This window comes from Carcharodon carcharias, chromosome 3, assembly GCF_017639515.1.
Source record: "Carcharodon carcharias isolate sCarCar2 chromosome 3, sCarCar2.pri, whole genome shotgun sequence".
NCBI lineage: Eukaryota > Metazoa > Chordata > Chondrichthyes > Lamniformes > Lamnidae > Carcharodon > Carcharodon carcharias.
The window spans coordinates 204,307,436-204,328,078 of NC_054469.1; the positions used below are offsets into that span (position 1 = coordinate 204,307,436).

At 45.2% G+C, this 20,643-nt stretch overlaps 1 protein-coding gene across 1 annotated transcript in view; it reads left to right on the plus strand.

Moving 5' to 3' along the window:
* Nucleotides 1-11,696: 11,696 nt before the first annotated feature.
* LOC121276074 (collagen alpha-6(VI) chain-like) overlaps nucleotides 11,697-20,643 on the plus strand; it is a 158,178-nt gene continuing 149,231 nt past the window's right edge. Inside the window, exons 1-3 of the mRNA XM_041184014.1 lie at nucleotides 11,697-11,807; nucleotides 13,576-13,750; nucleotides 19,201-19,797. Coding sequence (XP_041039948.1) covers nucleotides 11,697-11,807; nucleotides 13,576-13,750; nucleotides 19,201-19,797 — 883 coding nt within the window. The remainder of the gene's footprint in view (nucleotides 11,808-13,575; nucleotides 13,751-19,200; nucleotides 19,798-20,643) is intronic.

Consider the following 20,643-nt stretch of genomic DNA (forward strand, 5'->3'; position numbering starts at 1 on the left):
CATTAAATATTGTCCTGCACAATACTTATCCATCACCAACATCACTAAAATATCTGGTCAGTGATCATGTTGCTGTTCTGTTTGCTCTGTATCAAGCTGTCTGCAGAGTTTGTTTTTACAGTGCAACTAGACTTCATTGCTGTGCTTTGGGGTTTCCTGAGGTCGTGAAAGATACTATATAAGTGCAATCGTGTCAGACGCTCTTTGAAAGCCAGACATTTGGCTCCGGTATCAGACCATGTAACAGAAGCACGTCTTGCAGTCTCAATATTGTAAATGCTCATCTGCACCTTGAAATCCCGAGTGCCCATTGTGGTACATAACCAGAATTTGCACACGATTGCCTTCCCTCCAATGCGCCTAGTCTTTCTATCCACATGCACCATTTACAGTGGAAGTCTAATCGCAGGCGAATCCGGGCGATGCATTCCAACCCAGCGTGTTGCCTGACTTCCATGGAAAAGGGTGGAGATAGATAGATGACTTGGAACACTGCGAAGCAATTGTGGATTCGCTTGCCTCCTCCGCTCATATTCCAGGATTTGGGTCGTGGGATGCTGACTCATGCTGCGAAAACTGGATTAATTCTCGACATGGTTACGGTGGGGAGGTGCTAATTGGGAGGCGGAGCATGCGAATATGTTATTAAAATGTCAGTGTGCTGGATTTGGGATCCCAGACCTGCTCTCTTAATTAGACGCGCGGACACCTTCATTTATGTGGTATGTGATATGCGATGCGATGCTTTGCTAAATAGATTATATTTTCAAATTAGAGCAAGACTTTCACGCAGTGATTTGAATTGTTTCGAGGTTAATATTAATATGCAAAGATTTATTATTAATAATAAAAAGTTATCAATAAAAATGCATTTAAACAAATTTGTATCCATAACGTTGAGTCCAGTGGGAGAATGCAGTCCAGGTCGTGATCTTTCGGATATTCGAAGTGGAGAAATCTATGAAGACAGAATGCTGAATATTTAGATTAGGGAGTCACTGGATGAATTCATTCAATTTTGGCCAGAACGGAGTCTTAAGGTAAAAGGGCATTAAAAGTAAGTAGTACGGAAACAAATTAGTGGGATTTTTTTAAAAGATCAGTTATTTGGAAAGACGGAGAATACTTTAATTGCAGAGGTCATCTTAAAATCTAGAAACCAGGTGCTATTCAAAGATATATCATCGCCAATCCAAAGGGCGCTATATTTTATTTATGTAACGTTTTCTTGGATCTTCTAATTATGGCAGGCAAAAATGTATGAGGTTATCAGATAGGTTTGTGCATATATACAATTATTCAAAATGCATGATAGTTGCTTTACAATTGCAAAGATAAGTGTTCCTCCTCAAAATGATGGGTAAACTTAACGAATCCGCGAATGGGAAGCTCTTGAACTGTCAGTGCACTTGTGCAATCGGGATGGGGCAAAAATAACTGCATTTACTGTTTTGTTTTGATCAATATTGGAAAACAATGGGATGAAACTGAGGTGAAGCAATCAGCTTCGTTCGGAACGTGTTACTTGGCTAACTTTCCAAAAGCTTTAAATCTAAACCTTAAAATTCTCTCAGATTAAGAATTTATTCTATCAGTCCGGAGACCTGGTTTGACAGTGTTGGTGACCTAAACGTTTCTAAGGTATGCGATTGATATGTTTTCTTGTGTTTTCCTAGCATGATTGATTGGAACTCAGTTCGAGATGAAGCTGTTCGAAGCGACGACGACTTTCTTTGTCCTGATGAGTAATCTGTATTTTGTCATCTCTCAGCCAAATGGTATTTAACTCATTTCATTGACGTGACACATTGTTGTTTTTCAGTCTTAGTGACCTATGAATGTATTTGAAGTTTTTAAAATAATCTTAACTGCAACCGTGTATTTACTTTATAACCTTCAAAACCAGCGAAACAGAAGACCGTGCTCTGATTAGCGACTTGTCTTGGTAGATGGAATCGCGGCTCAAATTGCAGGCGGGTTACAGGTAGAATTGAAAAGGTCGTGCAGAATGTAAGAGATTGGTCTGAAACACACTTTCGTGCCAGCAGATAACGAGCAAGATTCCAATGAATAAAAACAAAAACTGCGGATGCTGGAAATCCAAAACAAAACTAGAATTACCTGGAAAAACTCAGCAGGTCTGGCAGCATCGGCGGCGAAGAAAAGAGTTGACGTTTCGATTCCTCATGTTCTGTTGAAGGGTCATGAGGACTCGAAACGTCAACTCTTTTCTTCTCCGCCGATGCTGCCAGACCTGCTGAGTTTTTCCAGGACTCCAATAAAATTGGCTCGGAGTTTGCAATGAGAATGACCAAGAAGCAAACAGTGTAACAAAAAAAAACACAGTAACTTTGGGGTTCCAATGATGGATGAAATGGCGTCTGCTCTCAAGCTTTTGTACATCAGTGGTGACATGGCTATGGAAAGCCTCTGGCCACATTGCACAAAGGTACTTCTCCGAAAAATGCACGTGCCCAGTTAAGAATGGAAATCCAGGAGCTGCTGTTAGAAATTTCCTGCTGCTCTCCAGGGGCACTGCCACAGCACCTTGTCAACAAACTCAGCACTGAAATCACTATGATGGTGTGAACTTAGGGTGCTTGCCCACTGGCGGGTTCAGGAGGAAGTGAATTTTTCACAGCATGAGAATTGATAATTACTACCGAACACCCACTCTGACCCTGAAAATGTAGTTTTACAAGTGGGCAGCCTCATTCTTGCAGAAGTTAATTAGTGTTGGAAATTTTAAAAAGTTTTTAAACTATCTACTGGCAGTGAAGTGCAGGAGTCCAATTGCCCGCAGGAAAACGAGAAGTGTGGTGGGTCTTACAATGGCTTTTTAACTCAGCCACTTCAGTGTCATTTTTCTTCTAGGTTTTCCTTCCAATCATCAGCATTTGGGAGTGGCATTAGGTCACATGACACAATATCAATTCCAGTATTTAAAGGGACAAATCCAAGCATGCAATTTGTAACAGTTGAAATGACTGACAGAGAAATGGAAGTGTCAGAATGGAATCCAGGCTTGCAAAGGCAGGGCTCTGTTTCACTACCCCCCCCCCCCCTTTGGATGTGCTTGCTGCACCGGGAGAAGTAGGAAAGGGGCAGACTCTTTCCTAAAAATGGGAAGAAGAAACCTGCTGGGACAAGGAAATTATGGTTGGGGGTTGCCCAGGAGATCAGCAGCAAGAGTGCGATGTCATGTTCCTGGATTCAGTGCAGAATGTGATTGAGTAAGCTAAACAGTTCAGGAAAGGTGAGTACAGTGGCATATTCACCTACATTCAACCACTGTGTGCCACCCCCTCCCTCCTCACTCTGCATTCTCAAACCTACACCATTTCATTACTCGTCACACCCTCTTAACTTGCAGGTGCACACACCCTTCTCTTTCTGTGCACTTTCTCCCATCTCCATCTATCCATCCACCATTGTCATTCATCCTCATCCTCATGTAATGTTAGTACCTCTCCCTCGACAGCCTCCTCACTAAACTCACTCCAGCTAGTGGATGAGGACATGCCATGCAATCTCTTATAGGTATATATATTTTTCCCTCCTTGCAGGGAAGAAGGACACAGAACACCAGGGAGAGGGAAAGGATCAAAGGTGTCCTCCTCAGATCATGCAGCTGACACCCACAGGAGGAGGAAGTGCTGGAACTAAATGTCTTTTTGATGTCCCTGGCTGTTAGGGAAGTGGAGATGGGGAGCTCACAGCTATCTGCTGACACAGTTAAATAAAAACTGCCCACAAGTCATGAACCCCTCCCGACTGCCCCCTGACCTCCCAACTCCCCCAACCCGACCTGATGAGCCTCTGACCTGGCTTGACTAGCCCCATCACCTGACTCCCCTGAACCCCCATCTCCCCCCCAACCCGGCCTAACTATCCCCAACCTGACCTAACTACCCCCTGACCCATCTACCTGCTCGCCCACCTTCCAACCTACCCACCTACCTCTTACACTCTACCCCCTCACCTACTTATCTTACCCATCCTAGCCTCTTACCCACCCTTCCTACCTCCTTACATACTTATCTTTCCCACCCAACACCCTTGCCCACCCTTACCCCCCTTACCCTCTCTCTGTAGTTTCTCAAAGAAACTTTGGGACATTTAAGCTCTTACTTACCGGAATACGGCAGCTAGTGCTATAAAAATGGGTTGTGGCTTGTCTTCCATCAATGATCTAGCACTACAAATAAGCAGCTCCATTTCAGATCCATTCCACATTTTTGGAAAAGCTGGGTTTAGAAGCCCCAGTCAGAAATGTGGCGCTCTTGTGCAGCAGAGAAAAGTAGTAGTTTAGTGGCAATCTGACAGTGATTGTTGCACCTCAGCAGATTCAGGCCAATGTCTTCTTCCATGAATAGAATGTTCAGCATGTTTGGCCATCATATGTTTCAATCAGATGAGTCTATGAAGCTGCAAGAGACAGCAGCAGAGTAAGTTGAGTCTTTTGATCAGGTAACAGGGAAGGTTGATGAGGATAATGCTGTTAATTTGGTGTACATAGACTTCGAGAAGGCGTTTGTTAAAGTGCCGCTCAACAGACTTGTGAGCAAAGCTTTAGCTCATGGAACAAAAGGGACAGTAACAACATGGATACAAAATTGACTGAGTGACAAGAAGCAGAGAGTAGTGGTTAATGGCTGATTTTCAGACTGGAAGAAGGTTTACAATGTGACTCTCCAGAGGTCAGGGTTAGGACTTCTGCTCTTCCTGATATATATATATATATATATATAAATGACCTGGACCTTGGTGTTAAGGGCATAATTTCAACATTTTTGGATGATACAAAATTTGGAAGTATTGTGAACTGTTAGGAGGATAGTTTAGAACTTCAAAAGGACATGGACAATTTCATGAACTGGCAGATGAAATTTAATTCAGAGAAATGTGAAGTGATTCATTTTGGTAGAAAGAATGCAGAAAGACAACTAAGGGTACAATTCTAAAGAGGGTGCAGGAGCAGAGGGATATGTATGTATATGTGCATAAATCATATAAGATGGCAGGACATGTTGAGAGAGTGGTTAATAAAGCATACAGCATCATAGGCTTTATTAATATACACATACAATACAAAAGCGAGGAAGTTATGTTAAACTTCTGGTTCAGCCTCAACTAGAGCATTGCATCCAGTTCTGGGCACCACACTTTAGGAAGCACTTGAAGGTATTAGAGAGAGTGCAGAGAAGATTCACACAATGGGTCCAATTATGACAAACTTCAGCTATGTGGGTTGTTATGACCCAGCAGTTGGTAAAGCAGATTTATTTAAAAATCCCAGAGGGAACTTTAAACAACTGTGATAACCTATATTTTCAAGTGGTACGTTTGAGATGCAGTTCTAAATTCAGGAATCAGACCACCAGTTCTTGAGAGGTTTTTATATCAAACTACATGAGTAGTTTGTTAATTTATTAATTTACACAAGTTAAACATATGCACATGGCTTCAAATTACTACTGTCATAACTTTTAACAAATTCCTAAACTAATCTCCACTAAGGCAACAGCAACCCATAGACTTTAAGCAGACACCAGGCAAAGCATTTTCACCTTATAAATTCAAAATGAGGTTCCTTTCACTTTAGTTCCTTTGCAGACACATTGGTAGGCTTACAGTCTTTGATCTTACATTGCCTCTGCCCTGCACACACAAAACTGCTGTCTGTTATACCCAACACAGTTCATCGAATGTAAATTCTCATTGTATCACCATCCCCTTTGACCTGCACCTCTTCTAACAATAAAACCCCTTTCATTGTACCAATTTTATTAGTAATATAAACATATTGCTTGGTCTCTGCTAGCTAGGTGTCAGATTTCACCCATCTGCTTGAATGCTCTATTCAAAAAATGCAAGTGCACTCTACCTCTCTTACATCTCAAAACTAGTCTACATTAAAGCACCCAGACAAGCTGGCTTTAATCCAATTAAGGAACACCCACAGACTAAAGCTCTACTTTAAAAGAAAAATATTTTCCAATAATATATACATTGATAGCTTCATGACAAAGGTAGATCAGAGAAGCTGGGGCTACTTTCCTTGGAGAAGAGAAGGTTGACGGGAGATTTGAGAGAGGTATTCAAAATCATGAGTTGTCTGGGCAGAGGAGATAGGGAGAAACTGTTTCCATTTACAGAGGGATTGAGAACCAGAAGGCACAGATTTAAAATAATTTGCAAAAGAAGCAGTGGTGACATGATGAGAAACATTTTTCATGCAGTGAGTGGGTAGGATCTGGAATGCACTGCCAAAGAGTGTGGTGGAAGCAGGTTTAATCGAGACATTCAAGAGGGAATTGGATTGATGTCTGAAAAGGAAGAATGCAGGTCTACAGGGAGAAGTCTGGCACCAGGTGAATTCCTCCTTGAGGAGCCAGCACAGACACAATGGACTTCATGGCCTCCTTCTGTACTGTAACCAGTCTGTGACATCTTAGCCTTGATATTTTAGGGCTGTACCAATCTGCATCAAAGAGTGCCTGATGGGTGTTTAATTGGGTAGAAAGGTAGAAGGTGGAGGGCCCATTGCCTTCCTGACTCCCTCAGTGAAGTCAGGGGCCAGGTTGGTTGAATCGATCTACCCGTCACAATTTAGGCCTTCAGTGGCCATTTAAGGCCAGTAAAAGCCGGCCTCTATAGCTGCTCCATGTTTATGAAGTCCCAGCAGTGACCACCACTCCTGATGTCACTGTTGGGTCTGAAGAGCTGCTCACCTCTGGTGGGCAGCTCTTTGTGGGGGAGATCTTCTTCCTGAAGGCCCTGGCAGCACCAATGTCAGGCAGGTTAAGTGCCTTTTTGGAAATTAAACCCTTCATGGCTCCCGGAAATGGCCATGGCAGGGTAACAACTGGCTCTCTGGACGTTGGACAGGGCCACCATCATGGCCATTAAATTCAACCCAAAGTGTTCTCCAGCACATTGGTAACAGTGAAATACAGCTGGACCAGGAAAGGAATGAAAGCAAAAGGAGATATGGTAGGGGAGGCTCCATTCAAAGCACTTGCACTTCTCAACCACAGATCATCTCTGTCAGTAGCTGACATGCTGCCTGATTTCCTGATGCCCAAGTCTGCTCCTACACTGGTACAGGTGGAGCTGTTCTTGGCGGGGCCCTGACAGACTCCAAAACTCCAAAAATGTTAGCTAAGAGCACCTCAGCTAGCAGAACACAGATCCGTGCAGCCTGTCTCTGCCTCTACTGAAGCCACACAGGATGCACCACCTAAGAGTGGAAGAAAAGAGAAGAGTAAAACTTCGTAGTTGCACAAGGCTGTGCATCTGGCTATCTAAGAAAATTCTGTTTTGACAAGTTTCTGGCCTTTATTTGTAAATATTATCTATTTTTACCACTTCCTGCTTTGTCCATTCTTGGCCGCTGGGTGGCAATTGACCTTTTAACTTGATAATGAATGTGAAGACATTAATTGATGGGAACTAAGTAGAGTTGCTGGAGGGGAGGCCAAGGGATGGTTGATTGATTGCACGACTGTTTTGTGTCAGTTGTATTGGGGTGGGGAGATGGAAGATTGATTGCTTCATTTTCTGTTCACATGGGCCCAATGGTGCAACCTAAATGAACCTTGCATTAATAAGGGTGTCCTTGGCACCCCAGACAGCTGGAGTGCATCATGTTCCTCCTCCTCTTCCTGCTCTCCCACCAAGTTGTCTAAGAAGGATCTGACTCTTTGTCTGGTTCCTCCTGCAAGTTCAAACCATGACATTTCTGGAGACCCTGGATAGTGCACACTGAAGGTTGCCTCCAGATCTGTTGAGGCACCTGAAACACATCTTCAACATTCCAATGATTGATGACATCTGATGGTGATATGGCATTCATTGTAGCACTGTTTGACTTCAGTGTTGGGGTTTCTAATCGATGTGGTTAGTCAGGTTTGTATTGGACATCCCTTGTTGCTTTATAACCGCCCTCAGGTTAGCTCTAGATCCAAAGAGATCAGGGAATTTGCATTGCTGCAGGATGAAAGCATCCTGGCAGCTCCTTGGGAATCTTGTGCATGCCTCCATAAACATCTAGTCATGATTGTACTCTACGCCTCTATTTTAAAGTCCAGTATCCCGTATGCCTTTTTAATCACTCTCTCAACCTGCACTGCCGCCTTCAAGGTTGTACACCAGCCGAACATTAATGGATTGGCAGCCGTTGTGGATGACGAATATTCCTAGTTGGTCTGGGGGCGCCCAGATTGCAATGTGTGCGTGCCAACCTACACCTGTGCATGCCAGCTGGTGTCACAAAGACAAGCGTCCACTCATTCTGACTGGCATAATTTCAGCCAAAGTTGATATAATAAAGGAAAGGCTGAGAGCCTCAGGACGACATCTGCACCCCACTTCACCCACCAGTCGCTCGAGGCCTTAGGCAGATGGGTGCAGTAAGAAAGGCAAGTCCTCTACCCTACGGATGGCTGCAGGAAGCACAGCAGTCTCATCTCTCTGGCCTGGGACTCCATAGCAGAGCAGGTTAGCGCGGCTGACACCCACGCCTGAACTGCCACCCAGTGCAGGAAGAGGAAGAATGATCTCATCCGCTCCGCCAAGGCAAGTCATTTTTCAACACCCTCCAATATCGGATTCTCATCATGGAATCATGCACGCAAGTGGCTACTCTCTTTAGAGGCCTCGTGCAACCATTAGCGGGGAACACATATCAACACCGAGACATTCACATCAGCACCATTGCATCTATCATGTTGCTCACACTTCATCCTCTGGCCTTTCTGGGGAGGGCTCACCACACACAGAGGACAGGCATCTCACCCAACCTCTGCTCCGTCCCTTCTCATCATGTGCCTTTCTTCTTCATACAACCAGGCGATAGTGCACCTGGCATACAACAAGCATGAGAGAGTGCAGACCTGGGGACAATCTAACAACCAGGGGAGGGACGACCAACATCCTTGCCCTCAGTGAATTCGAGGAGGCTGCAGCCATGCTGGCTGGGGATGACACTGTGGGGAAGGGGAGATCAGCATCTCCAACTAACCTAGTACAGAGCACAGCTCCATCACCTCATCAAGTTCTGATATTCACAGTGAGTCATGTGCTCATGCTCAGTAACTGAAACTCTCTATTTTCTTGGCACAAGCACATTGAAGCTCCCAAGCTCGAGGTTTAACCTTTCTCCCACTCAGTGATCGTGTTCCACTGTGAGATTCACATTCCTGTGATGTCAACCTCAGTTGACCTTGTCACCAAACCCTTGCGCGATATGAGAGGGATGTGTTTAAATCTTTATTGGATGTGTGTGATGTAAGTGTTTCTCACCCTTCTTCCTCTAAAACATCTTTAAGTGAGGGCAGCTCATCAGCATTGATAATCTAGCAGCATGTGCGTCTCCTCAGTGGTAGCAGCAGAAGAAAAGACATGCACGGGAGGAGGAGATCCCTGGGCATGTCCACATCTCAGTCGCAGCAGTGTTTGCATCATTGTATGGCAGCGAAGCTTCGAGGCTTCTCTAGCATCGGTCTTGTTCCTAAGTGGACTCTCAGTTCCCAGGATGAGTTCACTCACAGGGCCCCACGGACCAAAGCAAAAATCATGGCCTGGCAACTCATGAGGCAAGTGTGAATGTGGGACTCGTTCTCGCCGCAAGTGGGTGGATATCCCCTGAATTGAAAGAAGATGGCATTGAGGGCTAAGAGAGAAGTGGCCATATTAATTCACATGACTGTACTCTTCCTGGAACCTGTCAGCGATTAATGTATCACGGACAGGTCTCCCACATCTTCCTTCCTCCATGTTGTGATCATGCTCATACTGACCTTCAGCAGCCTCCTGAGGTTTTTGGGCCTCTGGATCTTCATCCTCTGATGAGCTCTCATCCTCCTCCAGGGCATCCTCTGGCAGGGGGTCACCTCTTTACATAGCCAGATTGTGAAGGGCGCAACACACTGTGATGATGCGGGAAACCCTGTCGGGAGTATAATGAAGTGAGCCACCTGAGCAGTCCAAGCATCTGAAACACATCTTCAGAAGCGCTATGGTCCACTCTATAAGGGAGCATGTGGTAATGTGAGCAGTGTTGTACCTCTCCTCGGAACGACTCTGAAGGCGATGCACTGGTGTCATCAGTCAGCGTTTCAGTGGGTACCCTTTATCCCCAAGCAGCCATCCCTACAGACATAATGGCCCCTCAAAAATCTCAGGCACCTCGGAGTGACTCAGGATGGAGGAGTCGTGGCAGCTCCCAGGTACCATGCACAGATGTGCAGTACATGCTTCCAGTGATCACACACCAGTTGTACATTGATGGAATGATAGCCCTTGTGGTTTATAAACATTAGAGACTGCTGCCATGGAGCCCATATAGCCACATGGTTGCAGTCTATTGCACCCTGCACTCTAGGGAAGCCTGAGATGGTGGCGAAACCGGTGAATCTTGCAGCCTGGCTATCTTCATCCAGAGCAAACCTGACATAATGATGGGTCTTCCTGTAAAGGGCATCTGTGACCTCCTTTATGCAGCGATGTGTTGCGGACTGAGAGATGCTGCATATGTCGCCTGTTGATCCTGGGAAAGATCCAGAGGCCAAGAAATTGAGTGCAGCGGTCACTTTCAAAGCCACTGGCGGGGGATACCCTCCAACTCCATGTGGCATCAGGTCTTCATGACGAATATGGCATATGTGATGTACCAGATCGCAGGACAAGCACAGATGTGCAGGGCATTGACTCTTGCTCATTTGTAAATAGGAAACTTTTGATAAACCCTAGGTCTGGTGATTTGTCCCCACTGTCTGGATCACTCCTCCTGACCCTTCTGTTCATGCAGTGGCTCCACTTCACTATGTCCCTCCTGCTGGAGCTGTGCGCAGAGTCCCCTCTCCCTCCTTTGCCTCCTCAACTGCATTCGGACAAAGGCAGCTTTGAGCCCTAGATCTATATCTGCTTTTGCCTTCTCTCTGAATGGAAACATTGAAGACATTAATGATTCAAGGGGCAAGAAAGTGAGGCTCAGAGGATGACATGTTTGGGGGCTGTAAGTGTCCATTGTTTTTCTTGTCCTAGTTGCATGATGGCTGATGACGCCTTGTCCCAGAGACACCAGCACACACATTGAGGTGACCAAGATGGCATCACAGATATGTAACATCTTGAGCCCTGCGAGGGATGCTAAAGTTCAAGTGGGATGACTGACCCAACCTAACTCTGTGTTCCAATCTCTGATGCGGCATATTGATGACCAATCAATTGCTCATGGTCAATGAGTGGATGTCCTTTGGCACATTAGGAACTTCACATGTGGTAAACAAATGACATTGATGGAGTGCCATTTATTATACAGCAGTGTCTCCCTCATTATTGCGTGCATTCCCAAATTCTGGTTTCCTATGCGTTACACTTGAGATGCAGTGACTGATGTGTAGCCACTGAGTTCTGAGTAGCCCTTTAATAGTGTTAATGAAGCCATTGGCTTTAAGTAGCCTTCATTGCAAGGAGGTCTTTCTAAGCAGATTCCTGTTCACTCCTCCGGCAACAAGAGGTTAGAGGGTGACCCCATAAAGGCCCCCCTCATGTTCACTGTTCCCTCTCACTGCCACTCCACAGCCTTCCCTCCCCATTGCCCCTATTGCCCCTATCGTGTTCGACCGCCCAACCCTCAGCTCACAGCCCAACCCCGGTTGAAGTGTTGGTCTCTGAAAGTGGAGGCCTGCATGAGTAGCGCAGCACAGTGTGATCCTCAGGACAGTGAAAACAAAGAGAAGGAGCAGCCCAACCCTACAGCCCCAGCAGAGTGGCATTTATCGCAACAAGTGCTTTGGCAGGTATGTTCTACTCATTTTGAAGTTACCAGCGAACTGAGGTCTGATTTATGCACGCCATCCTTTTTCAAATGAGTTTGAGGCCGACATAACTTCCCTCTGGCGTGGCGGAAGATTGGAAGGCGTGGCAAGATTCCCGCAACATGCTAATGAACGCAAATGGAGTACCTGCCACTCGTCGGCGGGATAACCGACCCGCCACAATAACACCGTGAGAGAGTTGCCACTTCCTTTTATGACGGCGGGTTTCTGACATTTTGCCTCCTGCTGTATTCTCCGCTCCTGCCCACCACGAAACCCGCCGCGGGTGGGATGGGAGAATTCTGGCTTAAGGAATGTTGGCTGATGGAGTTGAGGCGGAAGATCAGTCATGATCTTGCTGAATGGTGGAGAAGGCTCAAAGGGCCAAATGGCCTGCTCCAGCTCCAGCTCCAGCTCCTCTTTTCTATGTTCTTATACATGTGTGGGAGGCCAACTGGATGTTCATAGATATGTCTTCGGCAATCTCTGGAAGGATCTAGAGGCAAAATACTTGGGGGTGGTGGTAAGTTTGACAGCCGCTGGGTAACACATGACCACCCAGTCCGACAATGAGCAGGTCTTCTAGGAGGCGGCAGATGCCTGTCACCACTAATGTGACACCCTCAGCCTCTTGAGACACTATTTTTTCAGATATGTCAATGAAACTGAGGCGAAATTTTCTGTGCTTAATCCCTAATGGAATGACAGGACTGTTTGCATGTAGGGAATTGGATTGACTAATTGATAGGCTTTGCTGAGGCTTTTTTCCAGAGCTGTGGTATTAGCCTTCTGGCACCAGGTTTGCTGACTAATCACACAGGAGATGGGGGTGGGTGCAGTGGGCGGGGTAGGTGGTGTTTGGATGGGAGCAGGCGGATAATGAGCTAGATCTGCCAAAGGAAAGATTTCTGATTAAAAGGACCAGAGCAAGAGTTACAGGGGCTCAAATGCACTTGGAATTTTGAGGCTGCAGCAACCACAGGAATGGAGAGGAGACCTGAAGAGCTGCTCCTCACTGGCAACCCCCCACTCCCTCCCCTCTCACTGGCTCCCTCACTCTTAACTGGAGTTTCTGCTGCAGGATTTGAGAGGCTGCAGTGAGGTGAGGGCGCCCAAGGACGAGAGGAAGAGGACAACCTTTCCATCCAGCAGGCGTGGGAAGAAGTGACAGTAGGAGTGTGGTCCCTCTAGCTTTGAGACATTTCACCAAGATGTTCCAGCACCTCAGGAGGGTGGGAAAGGTGAGCGGCCTAATACCTTCAAGTGTCAAGTCCCACATTCAGCCCATCCCAGCATTTTTCTGTGAAGCAATCTTCAGCAGCTCCACCCATTTACTCTCTCTCCAGGCACCTCCTCATAGCCCTATCTGAGCAGCTAACGTTCACACTCACCCTCATCATATTGCCTTCTTGCATCCATGCTCCACAGTCACTCTCCACAAATGCTGTTTTTCCCTCTTCTCCACACAAGCTATTACAAGCCATCACACCTCTCCGCTTTCTCTCCTTGTAGGAGAAGAGAGCGCACCAATTGGCAAGAGGCAGACGCCTTGGCGATTGTTCCTCCATTGATAGGCACTTTGTCGGCCATTAGCAATGCATTCCCACCTGTACTGGGAGGGAGATCTTGCTTCAAGAGATTGCCAATGTCTCAGAGAGTCCGAGCCTTCTGAGGCACCAATGCTCACACATTTTGAGAGAGCTGACGCTCTGCTTGTTGACCCTATTTTGGGGGTCATGCATCCTTCCAGCTGAACCTTGAGATAAATTCCCTCTACCATGTGGAGGCCCATGCTGATGAGGTGAAGACAGATTCTGCTGCTGCTGATGTTGTTGTCTCTGCCCTTGTCCTTCATGAGAGGTTGAAGTTGAATAAGCTTCTCCCGTGGTGTGGTGAAGGCTGGCAGCAGGGAAATGCAGCAGAAGGTGAGTGAAGAGCCTTTCAAGCAGTTGGCAATCACCTGTCAAGCCGTGATAACACTCTCTGAGAGAAGCAGTCTGTGAACAGGCAGCCTCTCACCTGGCCACAGCTGGACTCTTCGGTTCCATTGATCAAAGACTTTGCAGCTTGTCAGCTTCCGTGAAGAAGCTCGTCCCGTTGTTTACTCACCTCTGTGACGCTGGCGAGTTGCTGATACATAGAGAAGTAAGTCCCCTGCGGTTAAAATATACAAGTCCAAGGGTTGGTGGGTGGGGGGGTTGGGGTGGGGTTCAGTGCTTAGCTTCAATCCTGCCCTGCAAAAACCAGGAAGAGTGCAGGAAGATCTCAGAATTCTGACGCAATGTCAACTTCTTGAGATTTAACTCCTGGCATACAAACAAACCTACTTCCCCTTGCATAGAAAAATTCTTCCTGAGTCTCTGCCTGTAGACTCTGTTTCATGGTTAGTGTCTCCTCTCTGCTGGTTGTGCTGTCTCTGCTGGCTCCCCCCTCTTAGCAAAAAGGCTGTGAACAAACCCCCTCCTACCAGCTGGTAAAGGCATAGCTGTGAGTATTGAATGGTTATTAGCAAATTTATCTGAAATTAATTCACTCCCACTAAATCACCTTGCTTTCACTGATGAGTTCCAGGAAACCATGAACCCAATGTTAAATTCAGATGCTGGAGTCTCGCTCTTGCTTGCCCTAACTACAGATACCGCTCCAATCTGAGTGAGTAAGATCATGGGATTTGACAACCTGCCTCTCCCATGATTTATGTGTAGGCTAATGCTATGAAGTGAATTGTGCAATTCAGTGGTTGGAAGCAGTTTTCCAACCCAACCAATCCTGTTGGTCGAAGAATGTGTCAGACTTCTGCCAGGACATTTCAATGATGCTTAAAGTGGCGGAGCAGTGGTAAATTTGGTCCAAGTAATTTGGAAGTTAGGATTACTGCCACCTGTAATGCAAGCAGAGCTCTGGAAAGTTTCCAACCCTATATAAAAACTTTCTAATATTGCATGTTAGATGAACCAATATCTTGAGAATGTAAAAATGGGCACAGTCAACTGTACTTTTTTTTAAAGGAGTTAATTATCTTGGCTCATGCTCCAAAACAATGCACAAATACAGTGTAGGTATTTTTCTATTTTTATTTGAAATTTCCAGCATCCACAGTATTATCATGATCAACAAGTACTTTCAGAAAAAACAAATGGGAGCAGTGATTATGATCTGAAATTTTTTAACTCAACGAATCTGGAATACTGTGGATTAATCAAAAGATAATTTGCCATCCCATGTGCTTCTGTTGAGCTTCATTAGGACAGTATAGGAAGCCAAAACAGTGCTGAGAGTGGGACTGGGGCAAAGCATTAAAATGACAAGCTCAGGGTTGTACTTGTGGACTGAACAGAGATGTTCCATAAAGCGGTCATTCAATCTACATTTGGTCTTCCCAATGTAAAGGAGATTGATTCGTGAATACTCTATATTAAATTGGAAAAAAAAGTAAATAGCTGTTTCATCTTGAAGGAGTGTTTGGGGCCTTGGAGGGTTGGAAAGCAAGGAGATGAGTGGACAGGTGTTACTCTCTTGTGCTCGCATGGTAAGATGCCAAGGGAAGGGGAGGGGGTGTTGATGATGATTGAGGAATGGACCAGAGTGCCATGGGTGGAATGGTCCCTTCAGGATTCAGAAAGGGGAGGGACAGGAAAGATTGGTGGCAGCATCAGATGGAGGGGAAGGCACTCCTCAGTTGAGGGAAAAGGTAGACATATCGGAGGCACTGGTACGGAAGTTGGCATTGTCAGAACAGATGCAATGGAGAAGAGAAACTAGGGAAAATGGAATAGAGTCCTTTATGGAAGATGGACTGGAGGAAGTGTGTTCAAGGTAGCTATGGGAGTTGGTGGACTTCTAATGATGTTGATCGATTGCCAGTCCCCAAAGATAGAGATGGAGAAGTCAAGGAAGGGGAGGGTTAGAGAGGGACATAACCAAATGTAATTATACATAGGCTAATAGAAGCAAACTATCTCATCCCCATAAGGACCAATGACCTGAAATGAAGAAAATCCCCAAGAGACCCTAACAAAGGAACCAATGGACAAGATTTCACTTCTTAAAAACTTTTACTGTAACAGTCAAACACCAAATCAATGTAAAATTAAGCATGCATTAACAGGCAAATTGTATTTCAGTACAAACAATGAATTTTACTTTAAATAGTGGATACAGCAAAGATATGTCTCACAAATGACTCAGCATCATTCCTAGGACAATTTTGGCACCACATGCCATCTCATCAAAGTCTTTCAAACTCTGTCTCTGGTGCATTGGAACTCTCACTTTTCCCACTCACAGCATTTAGCTCTCCAGTCACTTTCACAGACAGCTTTATTTTATCTGACATTGCCAGATATGATTAACACTGACAAGGCATACTTCTGTGAACCCTCTTTCACTTGAGTCACGACAGTCCTGATGGTATAGCTTTTCAACTGACCAACTAACAATATCCTAGTTCAGAGTTTGGTCATTTCTGGTACAAATAGCCAACTCTTTAGCATGCCTAAACTATCCTTACCACTTTTGGGTTTTAGTCCCTTTTAGCCAGCTTACACATTGCTTTTTCACCAAGAGCTCCAGAAGTTCTTCTTACCGCCAAACAGAAAACTGACCTTTGTCTTAGAGGGATTTTCTTCTTTGCCTGAGCAATAGGAGGCCCGTGCCCCTGTGTTCTGTATACCACAAGCTGCAATTCGGGTTCCCTCCTCACCCCAATTAGCTCCTTTTTTACTTTTTCTTTGGATACCCAGCTGTCACCTCCATAGCAAAGTCAATGTCAAGTCACCGGGTTACTTCTCAAAAATAACCTCACAGCTAGGAAATCCAATTACTCATTCCTTTCACAGAATTTGCTTAGTTTAGTTTCACTTTGGGGTAAGCGGATATCATACAAGTACAAGCTTTTTGCAAAATTCAGAGTCTGTCACATAATGATATCAAATATGGACTGCATTTCAGATGAAATGTCAAACCAACCTGACTGTTACATGTCACAGTCACAAATGTGCTGTCTTATTTTTGTGCAATTTGACAACACCATTTCTTTAACCATGGGGATATTTTACATTGCTTGCTCTCAATTTGCAAATGCATTTAGTCTCATTTTCCAATAATGTACATTTAAATGATTGCTAACTCCAAAAGCGTGTCCATATGACCTAGGCGATGCTTGAGTGCAGTTTTGGGAAAATGTTGCACTTCAGGACATGCTGTATTTTAGATTTGATGTTAAACTGAGGACCCGCCTGCCACCTCAGGTGGACATAAAATATTCAACAGCAGTATATAGGTAGCTGTCCTGGAGAATAACAGGTCAATATCACATTGCTGCTTGTGTGATATGTTTGTATGATATTGCTATGTGCAAAGTGACCACGTTACAACAAATACGTCAACGGTATTTCATTGGCTACAAAAATATTTGGGAGATACTGAGATCATGGAAGGTGCTAGATAAATGTAAGTTCTCCCCTCCTCTTTCAAATAGTGCAATCAGTTCTTTCATGTCCACCTGAGAGGGCAGATGAGACCTCAATTTAAATGTCTCATCCAAAAGGGGGCACCTCTGACAATGCAGCACTGCCTCAGTACTGGACTAGGAGAGTCAGCCTGCGTTATGTTCTCAAAACTCTGAAGTGGGACCTGAATCCACAACTCAGAGGCAAGAGGCATAGCTGAGACTTTACATTGTTGAAGGCTGTATGCATTATGGAAATTTCTGAACTAATGCTGTGCTTTCAAATGATATCACCAAGGGGAAGCATGTAGATGAAAAATAGGAGGACAAGGATAGACCCTTGGGGTACACCAGAGGTAACATTGCAGAAGCATGAAGAGAAGTCTTTGCAAGTGATCCTCTGGCTACATTAGATAGATATGCATGGAACCACATGAGAGCAATCCCACCCAGCTGGATAATAGTGGATAGGGGTTAGAGGAGGATGTGGTCAACTGTGTCAGAGGCTGTGGACAAATCAAGAAGTCCGAGGAGGGATAGTTTATCCATGTCAGTCACATAAGATGTAATTTGTAATTTTGATAAGAGCCACACCAGTTTATGATAGGGTTGGGAGGAACCTAATGGGAGGGATTCAAACATGAAGTTCCTGGAAAGGGTACACAGATTTAAGATATGGCAGCACGTTCAAGGACTTTGGACAGGGAAGGGAGATGGGGTGGCAGTTTGTAAGGATGATCAGGTCAAGGGCTGGTTTATTGAGGAGAGGGGTGATAACAGCAGATTTAAATGTGAGAGAGGGACAACATCTGAAGAGAGAGAACAGTTCATAACTTTAGCTAACATGGGGAGAACAGTTCATAACTTTAGCTAACATGGGGACCAGAAAGGAAAGTTGGATGGTCAGCAGTTTTGTGGGATTAGGGTCGAGGGAGCAAAAAGGTCTCATGGACAAGTTGAGCTCAGAGAGGACAGCTAAAAGATAAACTAACCCTTCTATCCCTCTTACTCTTTTGATTTATCCTTCAATCTATCTCTTCCTGCATCTCTCTGACTGGTTCTGTATTTTTTTATCTCTTTCTCCATCTTTCTCTTTTCCTGCCTCCCTTCTAGCTTTCTATCTCTCCCTATTTCTGTCTCTCTTTCTGCCTCTCTTCCCCCCTATTATTAAGTTGAGAAATAGGGACAATATAAATGACATTATATTCAGAAAGGAAGAGAGACTTGAATTTATATATCACCTCTCATGACCCCAGGATGTCTCAAAGCGCTTTATGGTATTGGATTACTTTTGAGATGTAGTCATTGTTCATATAGTAATGTGATTCTAGCCAGGTATTCTGCCTTTTTTTTTGGAGATGTTGATTGCGAATAAATATCGGCCAGGACACCAGGCATAACTCCCCTGCTCTTCTTCAAAATAAATGCCATGAGATCTTTTATGTGCACTTTGGAGAGCAGGTGCAGCCTTGGTTCAATGCTCTATCTGAAAGATAACATTTCCGGCACCCCACAGCACTGCACTGGGATGTCAGCCAAGATTTGTAATTACATGTCTCTGGAGTGGGACTTGAATCCACAGCCTTCCGACTAGTGCTACCAACTGAGCCTATTCATGCCAAGATTGCCCAACCATCCATTGCTAGTTAAATCAGTTATACTGGTTTGTTTTTTATTTCTCATTTGAATAATAAGACAATAATTCCAGGGGTAGGAATCTTGTACAATAAGTACCGTTACATCTTTCACCTAATTAGCCAACTGTAAAACAATTGTCAATTTTTAAGAATTAAAATTTTTGATATTCTTTTGGTATCCGATCTACATAATGATTATTGATGAATGAATGACACCAATAGCCACACAGTAATACTGAGGGTGCTATTCAAATGTGTGTTGACTCAGATATTATCTCTGACCCTACAGGACATTATGCTGATGTTGTCTTTCTCATTGATGGATCTCAAAATATGGCACGTCAAGATTTTCAACAGGTCCGGATCATGCTTATAAAAATGCTCAACAGACTGGACATTGGCGCCAACAGATACCGGATTGGGCTGGCTCAGTACAATGAGCAGGCAAAAACGGAGTTCTTACTAAATAGATATCAAGATAAGAACATGCTGCTTTCTTTCCTAAAGAAGAGTTACCGATTTAAACCTGGACCTACTTTGAACACAGGGCGTGCGTTGGATTATCTACGCAAAAATTTCTTTACAGCGTCTGCTGGAAGTCGAAAGCTTGAAGGAGTTCCTCAGATTGCAGTAGTAATTACATCCATGAAATCGCAGGATGATGTTACAAAGGGTGCCGCTGCTTTGAGGAATGATGGCATCAAAATACTCTCTATTGGTATAAAGGATTCTGATCTCCAGGAGCTGGAAACAATGGCATTTTTGCCAACTTACCCATATGTTTACCAGCTCCCCCCTTCACCTAATCTTAATCTCCTGATTACAACAATAACTAAGATGGTCCATGATGCATCACAACCAGAAAAAATAAACAATGGGCATCAAGGTAAATTAAAACTCTTATTTTAAGGTGCCTTGTAGCTAAAGTTGTCAAATTTAATTCAACGTATTCTGGGAGGTTTCATCGCATGACCCCCTTGCCCCCTTTCCACCCCGTTCCTCACTCCTACCTTTGGTCACTCAACATGTTCCTCCTTGCCGTGCTCCTCCTCCTTCCCATGCTAATGGGAAAGGGAACGTGGGGCTGGATTTAATGAAGCACCATGGTCCCCTCACCCCCAGTGAAAAGTCAATGATGAACCTGCCCACAATACTGCTACCTGCCCCGCACAATTTAATCCTGGGAGCAATGTTACATGCTGCAAGGTGAGACTTCCACTCACCCACCCTCCCCCCCATCTCTGAAGGAAGTCCCACTTTAGAGAGCTGCTGGCCAGTCGGATGGCCAGCAGCGCCAGAGTGGTGGCCGCTGCTGGAACTGCAGGCAGTCCCAAAGAAGAGGGGCCAATGGAGCCTGAACACCAAGGAGTGTTTGGGCTATTGCCAGGGTCTGCAAGCCTGGGAGTTGTTGGGGGGGGGGGCGGGGGGGCGGCGGGGGGGGGGGCAGGTTTGTGAGGCTGGGCTCAAGAGTAAATGGGGGAAGGATGATCTTGGGGGAGGGGTGCCTCTGATGGGCCCAGGGGACCCAAAGAATGTCTCCATCCCCACCTTGCCTGACATCAGCTCACAGTCTACCCACTGGGCATGGGCCTCCCCTTGCTATGGGCAAAATAACAACGGGGGCTGGATGAGGCCCTTAAGTGGCCATTAACTGTCCATTTATGGGCCTCAGTGGGCCCAAGGATGGGCAGGTCACCCGACAACTCCAGTGGTTGCCGTAAACTTTGAGATG